General features: G+C 51.2%; 1 protein-coding gene across 1 annotated transcript; it reads left to right on the forward strand.

Moving 5' to 3' along the window:
• Positions 1–399: 399 nt before the first annotated feature.
• Positions 400–10,334, forward strand: LOC120394999 (killer cell lectin-like receptor subfamily F member 1). Its single transcript, XM_039519173.1, has 6 exons — positions 400–484; positions 2,270–2,368; positions 4,977–5,144; positions 7,962–8,116; positions 8,779–8,891; positions 10,175–10,334. Exons 1-6 carry the CDS (start codon positions 400–402, stop codon positions 10,332–10,334), a joined length of 780 nt encoding a protein of 259 aa, XP_039375107.1.
• Positions 10,335–12,606: the final 2,272 nt, after the last annotated feature.

The raw sequence follows: 12,606 nt of genomic DNA on the forward strand, positions 1-12,606 counted from the left end.
GGCTGGGGCGTGTGGGATCGGTACCCAAGGACATCTCTGTGGAAACCATTTAGGAGCCCGCAAGTGCGGACTCAGGGCGAACTTGCATCAGTTTGACACCCGGTTCAGCAAAGCCAGCCAGGGGGCCCTGACCTGCTTGTATTCAGAGCTGTTCTGTCCAACCAGTGCAGGTCTCCAGCACAGTCCAGGGGAGGGTGGAGGAGAGATGTAGCTCAGCCCACACATGCGCTTGGTACCTGCATTTCCTGTGTGGTTTCCCTTGAAGAACGGTCAGTGCTGGTGGGAGCCCTGCGCTGCACAGACCGAGTCTGAGGGCCAGTTAATGGGGCGGGGGGGGGGGGGGCTCCTTCCCCTCTCTGAGCACCTGCTGGGAAATCAAACCAGGGAGACGCTTGGCCAATGGAGGACGAAGAGGGCTACACGGTATTAAACCTCCGTCCGAAGCAGAGACAACCAGGCCGCCCTCCGGGAGTTGGGCCCCAAGGTAAGTGACTGAGCATCCTCCCAGGGCGTCCACTTTCACAACACAGCGATTACAGGGTGTGGCTGGGGCTTCACAGTGGGTAGGTCTACACTTACCTGCCGGTTCGACGCGGAGAGTTCGACTTTTCGGAGTTCGAACTATCGCGTCTAATTTAGACGCGATAGTTCGAACTCCGGAAGCGCTCCGTTCGACTCCGGTACTCCACCACTGCAAACGGTGGTGGCGGAGTCGACCTTGGAGCTGTGGAGTTTGGTCCCGCGGCGTCTGGACGGGTAAGTCAGTCAAACTAAGGTAGCTATTCGCGTAGCTGAAGTCACGTACCTTAGTTCGACCCCTCACCGTAGTGTAGACCACAGGAGCTGAAATTTACTGGGAGTTGGCGCCCAACTCCACTGGACGGCTCTGACAGTCCCAGCCTGGGCCTTTACACGCCGCATGTCAGAGAAGGGATGAGGGAAAGCGTCTCGGGGCGTGTGGATGACCCACAGAGTGAAGCACAACTCCCTGCAGCAGAGAGTGAGTGAAGATACTCCCTGTATTTCCAGTGTCACTGCTAAGGGCTTGATATGGCTAATACTTACTCATGGGTGCAGGATTTCCTACTGTGAGTAGCACCATTGAGGTCTGGCATTTTCTTCAACATTGCACAGCAGGAAAGTATCAAACCAACAAAGCACCCAGTAAATGTTAGGGCTACGATAAATCCACCAGTGTGGTGCTTGACTGACCACCAGTAAATGTATTTTCAGTGGACATTGAATGCAAACAATGGGATATGTTGACACTGCTGTGATAGACAATGGAAAATGCCCTGTAGCCTTATTATGAAATCTGAATGTGCATCATCATTCAGGGGGTTCCCACAGCCTAGGGTCTTGGTCTAAATGGAGACTGATGCCACATTTTCCATAAGGACGAAGTAGCCAGACAATGTTGCACCAATTTAATGTGAACGTCAGTGGTCCCAGACGTTATTCTTTCCTTCCTTTGCCAGCGAGGACTGGGGAAATACTGCAACGGATCTTCCCAGAGATTTGTTTGAATTTTGAGCTGTGTTTGGGCCCCTTTTGTGCTCACTTCCTGCAAATATCCTAACTTACAAGCTCCTGGGCAGGAATAATTGCTCAGGAAATTATTACATGCTTGGAAACAGGGAATTTTTAGGCAAATATTGGAGAAGTTCCCCAGCAAGGGGCACGGTGAGTTTCCAGTTTGCAGGGGAAGGGGAGCTGTAGGAGGCAGGGGAGGAAGCGTGGCACAGCGCCATCAGGTGGTCACTGCAGGTATCCCTCAGGATGGGCAGTGGCAGGAGTGGGAAGCTAGAGAGACACCTGGGATAGGTCTACACTGCAGCTGGACACGTGTCTCCCAGCCCAGGTAGCCAGACACACTCTGCCACCTCCCAGCTGCAGGGCAGGCAGGTACCCTTAGAGCTGCAGTTCCAGGGGTCTCTGAGCGAGGGCTGATCGGCCCCAGGTTTGGTACCACTGCAACTATCAGTTTAGAAACAACACAGTGACACTGGTGCAAGTGCTGGGGAGGATCCGGTTAGAAAGGTGCCTTGTGCTGCTCTAGCTCATTCCCGTCCTCGTGGGTATTAAACTGTTCTTCAGCTTCCCAATGCTGCATTCTGGGGGCACCGCCCGGAGGATGCTCCGCTGGGGCTGAGGGGGAGAACGACCCCCGGTGGGGGCTGCGCTGGCCCCAGAGGGGAGCCCATCCCCGGGTGTGTTACTGTCTCTCCTGCTGGGGCTGATGGTGTGTTACCAAACACGACTCTTCCAGGTTCCCCTCGGTACCCGCGCTGGATCTGGGTGTCCCTCGGGCTGGCCGGGGCCGGGTGCCTCGTCCTGCTGGGAGCAGTGGTAGCGCTGGCTGTCTGGGGTGAGTAACTCGAGGCCGCTGAGGCATTTAACAGGCACACGGACGTTATTTGCACTAGAGGGTCGCACACTTCGTAGCTTGTGTCGAGCTCACTGCACCGACCAGGGGCTCCTGGCAGCCCCCTCAGCCCTCATTGCAGGGACTCCCTGCAACCCAACCCCCTCCCTCATCCCAGGGGTTCATTGTCCCCCATTCTCCCCCCATTCGCCAGGCGCGCTGTGTACCCCTCCCCCCATGCCAGGGGTTCTGCACGTCTCTCTCATTCCTCCCTCCCCCCACACCAGGGTCACACATTGTCTCTCCCCCCTGGCAGGGTCTGGGTGTCCCCCCACCTCTGACTCCCCATCTCCAGGTCCCCACTTTCCCCCCCTAGATTTGCCCCCTGGCCAGGTTTTCCCAGGATTGCCCCTTTGTTGAGGTCGCTGTCCTGGGAGATCTGCCCAGGTGCTCAGTGCACGCTGCCAGCTGTGCAGCGTTATGGGCTCAGGATCACGCTGGGTATTTGTACCACACAGGTGGCAACCTTCCCCTGCAACCCCATCTCCACTACAGGTGTCTGCTTCCCCCCACCACTGCCTCATCCCTCTCATCCCCACTCCGCTTCCCCCCTACTAACTGTGCCTGGCAGGCTCGTATTTCTGTTAGAGGTCAGGCTACAGACAGCGTCCACACACAGCAAGTTAAGCTGCTCTCTGTGATCCGTGCAGGGGATGCCAGAGAGACTTTCTGCTGGCAGCACCGGGTAGCCTGGGAGGCCTGATTTTCCCCTGAATCCGGCTTTCCTGGGGTTCCGATTTGCACCAGAATCAGCTGGATTCTGCCCATCAGTGCCTAGAACAGTCCCTGGAATGGCGGGATGGGTCGGATGCGGCGTTCCAAAGTTACCACGTTACAAACAGAGAAATGCTGCCACGTTGGGTCCAGGCCCCCACCCCAGTGCAGCAGCACTGAGAGGCTCAGGCGAGATCGGGGCTGCACAAACATACCACAAGACAATCCCTGCTCCAAGGGGCTCAGAGTCCAGCTAAGCACCATGAATTCCCCCTTCTTTCCACCACCCCGCTGTGAGTCCAGCTCTGAGTCCAGTCCATGTGTGACACTTAATCACCACCTCGCGGGTCAGATGTTATCCCAGCAGGTGCAGTTAGGAGCTTAGTACATGACATTTGTGTGAGCTGACTGGGACAGCGTCACTGTTACACTTCCCCGGCGTGTGTGACACACCCAGCCTATGTGTAACCCCTCTGCCAGGTGGTGTCACCAGCACCAAGGGCCGGGTTCAACATCTAGAGGTTCCTCTTAACAACACAAATCAGAACTGGCTTGAGCCCCCAGCCAGTAATCTGGGAAAACTAAATATCCTTGGGTGCTTCTAAGAGACAAAACTTCCCATGTGTACAACAAACAAAAACTTTTAGTAAAAGGGAACCCAGCATTAATTTGGGAAAACACCCCCCCCACCACGATTGGTAAGTCCAAATACCCACCCCCCTGTACGCTGGGCAGTGTCCTTTGCCTCAGTTTCCCACCTTCCAATGTGAAGTCAGATGAACAAACACACCACTCCCCGCTCCCTCCACTGCACCCCACTCACAGCTGCCGTCCTTAGTCAGCGAAGATCCAGAGTTTAGAGGTGCAGTCACATGGGCTCCCCCCTCACTGTCCCTGCTTGTCGCTCACTGCCATCTGACGTCTAAGGGTCAGCCCCTAGACCCGCTCAGCAGTGATCTCAGCTCTAGGAACCACTGAACAGAAACAAGGACTCTCAGTTGAGTCCAGTCAGCTCTCTTTAAACACTGGAGAAGGGAGGATGTGTCTACACTACAATTAAACACCCACAGCTGGCCTGGAGCAGCTGACTCAGGCTGTGGGTCTGTAAAATTGCTGTGTAAACATTTGGGTTTAGGTTAGAACCTAGGCTCTAGGACTCTCCCCACACTAGCAGACTCCCAGCATCCAGTTTCCAGCCTAAGCCTACATATGTACATTGGTAAGTCCAAACCCAAGGCAACTAACACCAGCCAACCACAGATATTTAACTACTGTGGAGACATACCTTAACACTACAGGCAGATACCACAGACAATCATAACTCTAATAAAGGACCTATCAGATATTAAACTGATAAGAACAGACACTACGCTTTTGATCTTAGCTCCCATACGCCAATCCTCAGAGTTGGCATCCCTACCCCGTGCTTAGCAAAGTGAGGTTCAGGTTAGGGTGACCCCCTCAATCAGGTCAGGCAAAGCACAGTTCTGCTGCCCTTGACCTGTACAATCAGTAGAACAACATTTCATTACCCTGCATTCAATTTGTAACCCATCACCAGCCAAAACTGATCACTTTGACAAAGCGGGTCTGTCTGCTGAACGCCTAGCCAGAGTAGGCATGTCTACGCAAATACATTCTGCTCCTGAGACCTTCCCCCAGTTCATCACTAGATATCAGGGGAGAGCTCATCAGACCCTGCTTACAGGTGTAGTGAATGAGTTTGTCTCTCTGCCCCTGGCCTAGCTGCGATGGAACCTTGATTTTACACCCTCTACAGGCTGGTTTTTAATCCCTACATAGTTGCCTTAGAAGTGACTGTGACGCTGTTTTGAAGTTGCCCAGTTGCACGTCTCGTGTGAAGGACAGACCAGAGGAGCTACAAACGCATCAGAGAATGATGGTGCCAGAATCGTCAGTAGCACTGAATGCAGCTCCTGCCTGGATGATTTCCGGTCTCGCTTGAAATCAATTCTGTGTGAACCCCACAATGGCAGCTTGGCAGGTAACCCCGGCTCCTACTGTCCCAGAACCACAAGTCACTCTCCCTGGAAGAGTTTGCAGACTCCCTGTGACTGAAAACCCAGTCACTGTGTTAAAGGGACACTGTCAGCTTGAAATACCATGGGTTAGATTCTCATTCGCACCAAGGTCCCTTCATTTACACTACTCCAGCACTGCCATCCCCTGCTGCTCAAAAACCATTAGTCAGGCCCTCAAAAATCATAAGATTTTAGAAAAATAATACTTTTGCGGTTGGGGTTTTTTTTTCTTACTCACTTTCTGGTTTCTGAGCTTCTAGGTTGCACTAAAGTCACATTTTCAAACTTTTCTTTTTTTAAAAAAAAGTGAAATTCTCACAATCCCCTGACTCCAAGAGCTGGGGCTCAAAGGAAAAACACCAAATATAATTAAACTTGTGATTAAATGTGAGAGTTGGCAACACTGCCGCTTGGGCAGTGAAAAGGAGGCTAAATGTAGGAGGAAATTTACAGTTTCCAGGGGAACACGTTTATTTTAACCAAAAACTGGAAAATTTCAACTGAAAACATTTTCTGCGGTGATTTTCATTCTGAAAGAAAAAGGCAATTTTTTGGGTCAAGAAAAGTGGACAGAAAATTTTCAATCAATTCTGCTCATAACTACGGCAGGAGAACAATGTTCAGCCAGCAGGGTGATGTTTAAGTTGATGGGGGGCGGAACGGGACGACCTTTTAATATGCTTGAATGCTTTGGGTGTCATGTTGTGCTATACACCCCAAGCGCCTCTGTGTTTTTTCACTTCATCCATCCCAGTGGGTGGGTGCAAGACACATGCTGTGGCTGCCTTTGTCTGTACCAATATGGGTGGGTTACTCTCCCTTGCTGGCTGCAGTGGTGCTGTGGCAGGGTTGGTCCCAGAAAGTTAGCGAGACAAGACCACGGGCCAACTTCTGATGGTGAAAGGTACAAACTTTGGAGCTCCACAGAGCTCTTCTTCGGGTTTCCTCTGATTTCCTCCCCCAGCCCCGAAGAAGAGCTCTGTGGAGCTCCGAGTTTGTATCTTCCACCAACGGAAGCTAGTCCAGGAACAGGAATTACCCAGCTTGTCTCTCTCTTTCCTTGTTGCCGTCGTCCTCTTTATCTCCACCTGTTTCACATCAGATGTCTAGGCTGGGAGCGCTTTGTGGCAGAGATTTTCTTACTCTGTGTGTGCAGTAGGGTGACCAGATGTCCCGATTCTATAGGGACAGTCCTGATTTTTGGGACTTTTTCTTATATAGGCTCCTATTACTCCCCACCCCATCCCGATTTTTCACACTTGCTGTCTGGTCACCCTAGTGTGCAGCATCCCTAGCCTAACCCTAACCCTAACCCTAACCCCAACCCCAAACCTGATCCAGGGCAGGAACCTCTCAGGTCTACTGTATTTCTTTGTATTGCAGTCCTGCCTTGGGGATCGAGGACCCCTTGTGCCAGATGCCATAAAAAACACATCCCAAAAAGACAATCCCTTCCCCAGGGAGTGAACAGTCTAAGCACAATAAACAAGGCTCAGCCCTTTGTGCAGAGGAGCAGCAGTGACATCTAGTGGGCAGAATAATTCCCATTGCTAGAGCACGGACAATCTTAACAAAAGTGTAATAATACAACTGCTCGAGAGGCGGGATCCCAAAGTGCTTTACAAACCACATAGTACTTATGGGAATCATTTCCCCCACCACTGACATGCAGCCACCTCTGGGGTGAAACTCAACAGCTGTTCAGCAGCACACAACACTGGCAGACGATCTCTTAGGGGAATGGTTGAAGCAGAATCCACTCCCCTATTGGAATTGCCCAGGGCATTTGCGGGAGGCAAATTGTAGTCCCCCGAACTGTAATTTGAACTGACTCAGACCTCCACCATTAAAGAAGAGCCATAGGATTTGTAATGAGCATAATGGGACCTTGCTTTTAACACTCAGCTGAATCGTGACACCAGCAGAGGTACAGCGCCCCCAGCTGCCAGGTTGGGTCTCTGGGTTCAGTTCTGCCTTAGTCGGGGGTGTCCCTCCTTCTCAGTCACCCCTATTATTTGTTTCAACAGTGAGTTTCCCTTGAGGTCTCGCATCAGGGCCCAGACTGAGTCCGTCTCTGTTCAGCTTTTATAAGCTGACATAGTCAACCCACAAGGAATTACATTTGAATGCACCAAACCAGAGATTCCTCCCAGCCAGTGATTGCTGCAGCGAGCCCAGAACTTGTGACTGAGTCAGAGCAGATCTTTAGTAAGAAACCAACTCTGTGTAACGACTTGAAGCGAATTCTCTCCTCTCTGGCCTCCCAGCACCTTGCTGACCTGGCCTCCAGCGGTGCCCGGCTGTTTCAGTGCTGGCCCTGAGGCAAGCCCTCACTAGTACATTGAGAGCAAAGGCTCTTTACCTGCCTGTAGGGGAAACTCAGCAATATCTAGAACTAGAGCTGGTACATTTGTAAACCTATTTTATGGAAAATGTGAAAAGAAATGGAAGTTTGCTGTCCTTTGAAGGAAGTAACAAGCAAAACTGCTCCCTCTCGTTTCCAGTGGGGAAAATGTTACGGGTAAGTGATTTTTAACTCATGAAAACTAAATGAAATCCTGCCCATGGAAAAAAATCTGTATTTCCATTTTCTATTTACATAGACACACACACACACACACACACAGTCAAAAAAATGAACAATTTCAACTAAAATAAACACTTTCCTTTTGGTCAAAATGGCAATTCCCATTAAAAAAGAACTTGAACGAGCATTTTCAGCCAGCTGCAGTTTGAATTTTCAGAATGAATGACACCTCTGTTCCCATCTCTCCCTCCAGAGGGCTCCGGGTGCAAACTCTGCCCCAGGGACTGGCTGCTGCATGGGGACAAGTGCTATTGGCTGTCTAAAGAGAGTAAAGACTGGACTGGGAGCCGTGACGACTGCTCGGGGAAGAGCTCTCGCATGCTTGTGATCCAGAACCAGGAGGAGATGGTAACATAAAATACAGGCTCATCAGACTCCAGCTGGAGAGAGACGTGTGTCACTAGTTACAGTCCCAGAGCAGCAGGTTTATCCAGCCTGGCTCTACCCCTCTGCCCCACTTCTCCTTTTCCTCCAGTCTGGGGCATCTGGCTGATTAACATACAGTTCAGAACAAGACCCCCACAGCGTTCCCACCCCAGACTGCCCAGCTGGCTCCTGCAGGCTTTGCACCCCTGAGCCCTGTCTGGGAGCTCAGCAGAGTCATTCTGCATAGAGCTACTCACACAACCCCCCTACTCCACCAAATCTCGCCCTGCCCAGACTGACCTCGGGCTGCCCTTGTAGCCCCACCAGGCCTGGATCCTGGTCCCCTGCTTCCCTCACCTGAACCTCTCAGCCCAGGGGCACCTAGTGACAGGTCAGGCTGAACCCAGGACTCCCTTAAAGGGCCAGCTCACCAAGGACTGGTGCTGGTTTTACCATGTCTTCATAGAGAGACTCTGCCCACCCAGGGGCGAGGGTGAATTAGCTCAGGGGCTGATGGGTTCTCCTGCTGGCATTATGGGCTGAGCCACTGAAGCCAAAAGCAGGTATTAAACAGGAGCACTAAGGGAATTCTTCTAGCCTGTTACAGCATATTCACCCCTCCCCCTCTGCCTCGCACCTCACAGGATTTCATACAGGATGTTACACAAGGTTCAAGCTACGTCTGGATTGGACTTACGGTGACACCCGCAGGAGGGAAATGGACCTGGGTGGACGGTTCCCCGTTAGATCCAATGCTGTAAGTGCTGCCTGACATTTCCTGTTTGAGATGTTTGGGAAAATCTCCCATTGTATAACTTGCTGATGTTAAATATCCAATGTCTAAGGCCTTAAAAGTTTTACCAGCGTAACTACATCAGTTAAGGGTATTTTTGCTGTGCCTGCAAAGGCCCTAGTGTAGCTGCAGTTATACCAATGTGCCTGTGCTTATAGCAGTGTAGCTTATGCTGATCGGGGGCACTGGCATAAGCTGTAGTGGAAGAAGCCCTTAGACATGGATATAGCTGTGTCCACACTACAGGGCTTCCAGTATAACTGCACCAGAAACCCCCACTAGCGTAGTCAAGGGCGAAGGTGCTGATCTGGCCCCTATTACCATAGTATCTGAATAAACAGAACAGGGCAATTATGGGGTGATCCATTCCATCGGCTACACTAAGCTTCTGGCAGTCAAAGGTTTAGGGTTGCCCCATACACAAGGTTGCATCCCTCATCATCTCGGCTAATAACCGTTGATGAACCTCCCCTCCATGAACTTACCCAGTACTTTTTTGAACCCAGTTATACCACCTGCACGAGAGGCACAGCGCTTATGTCCATGTAGCAGGGCAACCCAGTGCCCACATAGATATTGTGTCACTTACATTGCCTGTTGGCTGTCACTCCTGTCAATGTCACCCTCTGCTCTGCAGCCTGGGGCTCACTGCTGGAGCCATGAAATTGACAAAAAAGCTTGGTAGGCTCCCTGCTGTGAAATTGAGCTCCTGCCACACTCACAGCTGGGGCTGTTACTCCAGGGCGGTTGAGGGGCTCCAGCTGTGAGCCCCATGGAGCTGTCAGTGCCCCACAATGCCCCACTTCAGTCGGTGTGAGCGCACCTGTTAAGGACGTGCATCACTAGCAGGAGGAGGATAGTGTGGAGACTAACAGCTGATTGAATTACTTTGGTGGCTGTACGTTGAACTAAATTAAGTCAACCTAATTTTGTAGCGTAGACAAGCCCTCAGACTTTGTTTTTAAAGGAAAACCGAGATGCAGGAGCTCAAGGTGGCCACTTCCAACAAAAAAGCACCAGGTCACTGACCCATGAGTTTCAGCCTAGTTCATTCCTTCCAGAGACCCCCTAACTCAGCTCACCTCCTGGGCTGCCTTCTCACCTGAAGCTCTGCAGGAAAGTTACAAAGATGAAGGACAACACCAGAGCCAAGCTTCCCATTAGAGAGAGGTGTTATCTTTCTTCCCCCTATGGGCCTTTCTTGTTAAAGAGAACCACAGTGACACTGACTCTCTTTAATTCTGCAGCTTCCAAGTCTCAGGCTCTGCTGAAGGGAACAGCTGTGGCTGGATAAGAGGCAGCCGGATTCAGTCTGAGACATGTGATGCTGAGTTCAAATGGATCTGCCAGAAAGAAGCTGCCGTGATATTATCAGTTGGGTCTGAGGATCCACATTTGTCTCTGTAATGCGCAGCATCCTGGGTTTAGTCTCACGGGGCAGGATTGGGCTTTAGGCAGAGCTCTAAGCTGGGGGCAGAGCAGAGCCCTGGGAGGTGCTGGGACTCAGGTGCCCCTCGCAGTCACAGTCCCTCCCCTCGGTCCTTCTCACTGGGCTGGGGCTTTGGGGTGTAATTTATAACTGCCCCAAACCTGCAGGAAGTTACTCCCTGAGCTGCTTCCCGGGGTACCCAGGGCTCGCCACCACCTGCCCTTTGCCTGAAGGAGCCTTGTCTGTGCCTGCCGGGGGTCAGCTCCCCAATCCCACTGGCCACACACACGCGCTGGCTGCTGGGCCTGCAGTCACTGCAGTTAGCAATAGGCGCACTCTACCCTCAAGCCCTCTGAGCATCTGCCTAGAGCATCTGTCCCCAGACACTGGCAGTAGTCAGAGATGCTGCTTCCAGAGAACCAGTAACACTCCCTGCCCCTCCCACCTTCACACACACTTACCTGTTCCAATCCAGATCACTGCTCCGCTTAACACACAGCGCTGACCTATGCTCAGAGTGAAATCACGCCTCAGTTCGACAAAGCCGAGAGTCAAGTAGAAGCGTTGGAAACAAAAATAAAGTCATAACGTGTTCTAGAGCCTGGACTTATTTACCAAGCGAGTCTCCTGTCTAACCAAGTCCTGGTCACCTGAAATCCTTGCAGCGCTTTACAGCCAGGCTGGCTGTGACCCTTCTTTCAAGAGACCTGTGTGCTGTCAGTTTGTCTCAGAGGGGAAGGATCCAGTGTGTGTCTGTACGCCAGGATAGACCAGACCAATCCTTTGTCTTTATTGTTAAATAGCGCGCGCACACACACACACACACACACACCCCTTCCCCGCTGTTTGTTTCTGCCTGTGGATTTTGTGATATCTCACTTTGCACCAGGCTCAGTACACAAATAGCATCCAATACACAGCTGGTCAGACAAGGAGATAACCTCAGTTATCGCCTGCCTGACAAGAACATCTCTGAGGCGCATCCCCTCCTGGTGACCTGCCTTAACTCCAAGACCTTAAGGGAAACGTTTTCAATACAGATACACAGCTCCTTACATAGTATCCATGCAGACATCTCAGTAACTATGATGACCAGTGAGCTACTGGCTCTTGGTACAGACCTCATATGCCCCCTTTGGTGAACTATTATGTAGAGATCAGCCCCAGGGGAATCCCTGTAAACCGCCTGCACCCTCTGCCAGTTGGCACCAAGGGGTCCCTGGGTCACATACACCTTGCCCCCAAACCCCCTCTCTGGGCTGGCTCAGCTCCTGTCCTGTAAGCAGGGGAACTGGATCCAAGGCCCTGCTCTGATGCTGTCTGCAGTGTGTGGAGAGGGTGAGTGCCAACCTCAGGGCAGACTGCTGGGAACCAGGCACAAACCCCAAACTGGCTGAGAGTTCTAGACTCTGATTTCACCAACCAAACATCCAGTGTAAACTCCTCCGGCACCGTAACAGCCTAACAGAGTCACAGACAGGCCCCTGGGGGACTCCGGTCTGTCTCGCCACCCAGCTGAGCCTGCCTGTGTGATAGAAGGTCCTTTACACCCAGAATCACAGCAATATTCAGGTTACTCCCAGATCCAAAGGTCCAGTCACTTACCCCAGGTCAACTGCTCCTTAAATCTCAAACCAAGACAGCCCTTGTCACCAATATTATATGACAATTCATTAAAAATAAAAGCTGTTATTTATAAAGTTAAAGCAGGTAAGCATGTAAATACAAATAGGTTACAAATCTTAATTTTCAAAAGGGAACAGAAGCACCTAGAGCAGTGATACTCAGACCTCAGTGGTTCAGGAGCCAAATTAGCGATCAACATTACCCAAAAGTGCCACAGGAGTGTGACTCCATTGTTTCATTTGTTATAGTGCAATCCCTATTTAAACAGTATGACAGGGGAAATATTTACTTATATATATAAATTATTCCCAAAGCAGATAAGTTAACATAGTGAAAGTTAATAAGTTAACCCTTAACATAGTAAAAGCATCCTGATTGGTTAATAATTAAATCACCCAGTGTTTTAATATTATGTGCTATAAAGACACAGGAGACACACAAAGGGCCATTTGTGAGCTGCAGTCTGAGTATCCCTGGTCTATACTAAGCTCTGTGCCCTTTAGGGCTAACCCAGGCTCAGCAGCTGGGGATCTCTTGCATATACTCCGAAAGTCTTGCCCCCCAGTGTCCAAGCAGCACCGAGAGATACAGTCTGTTCTTGTATCCCACCTCCTCCTTTGCGCT

The sequence above is a fragment of the Mauremys reevesii genome, unplaced genomic scaffold (assembly GCF_016161935.1).
Source record: "Mauremys reevesii isolate NIE-2019 unplaced genomic scaffold, ASM1616193v1 Contig89, whole genome shotgun sequence".
NCBI classification, from domain to species: domain Eukaryota; kingdom Metazoa; phylum Chordata; order Testudines; family Geoemydidae; genus Mauremys; species Mauremys reevesii.

Coding starts and splice junctions, on each gene's coding strand:
- LOC120394999 (XM_039519173.1), top strand. CDS start 400: ATGGAGGACGAAGAGGGCTACACGGTATTAAACCTCCGTCCGAAGCAG. Junction 485..2,269: donor TCCGGGAGTTGGGCCCCAAG/GTAAGTGACTGA, acceptor CGACTCTTCCAG/GTTCCCCTCGGTACCCGCGC. Junction 8,892..10,174: donor TCCCCGTTAGATCCAATGCT/GTAAGTGCTGCC, acceptor TTAATTCTGCAG/CTTCCAAGTCTCAGGCTCTG.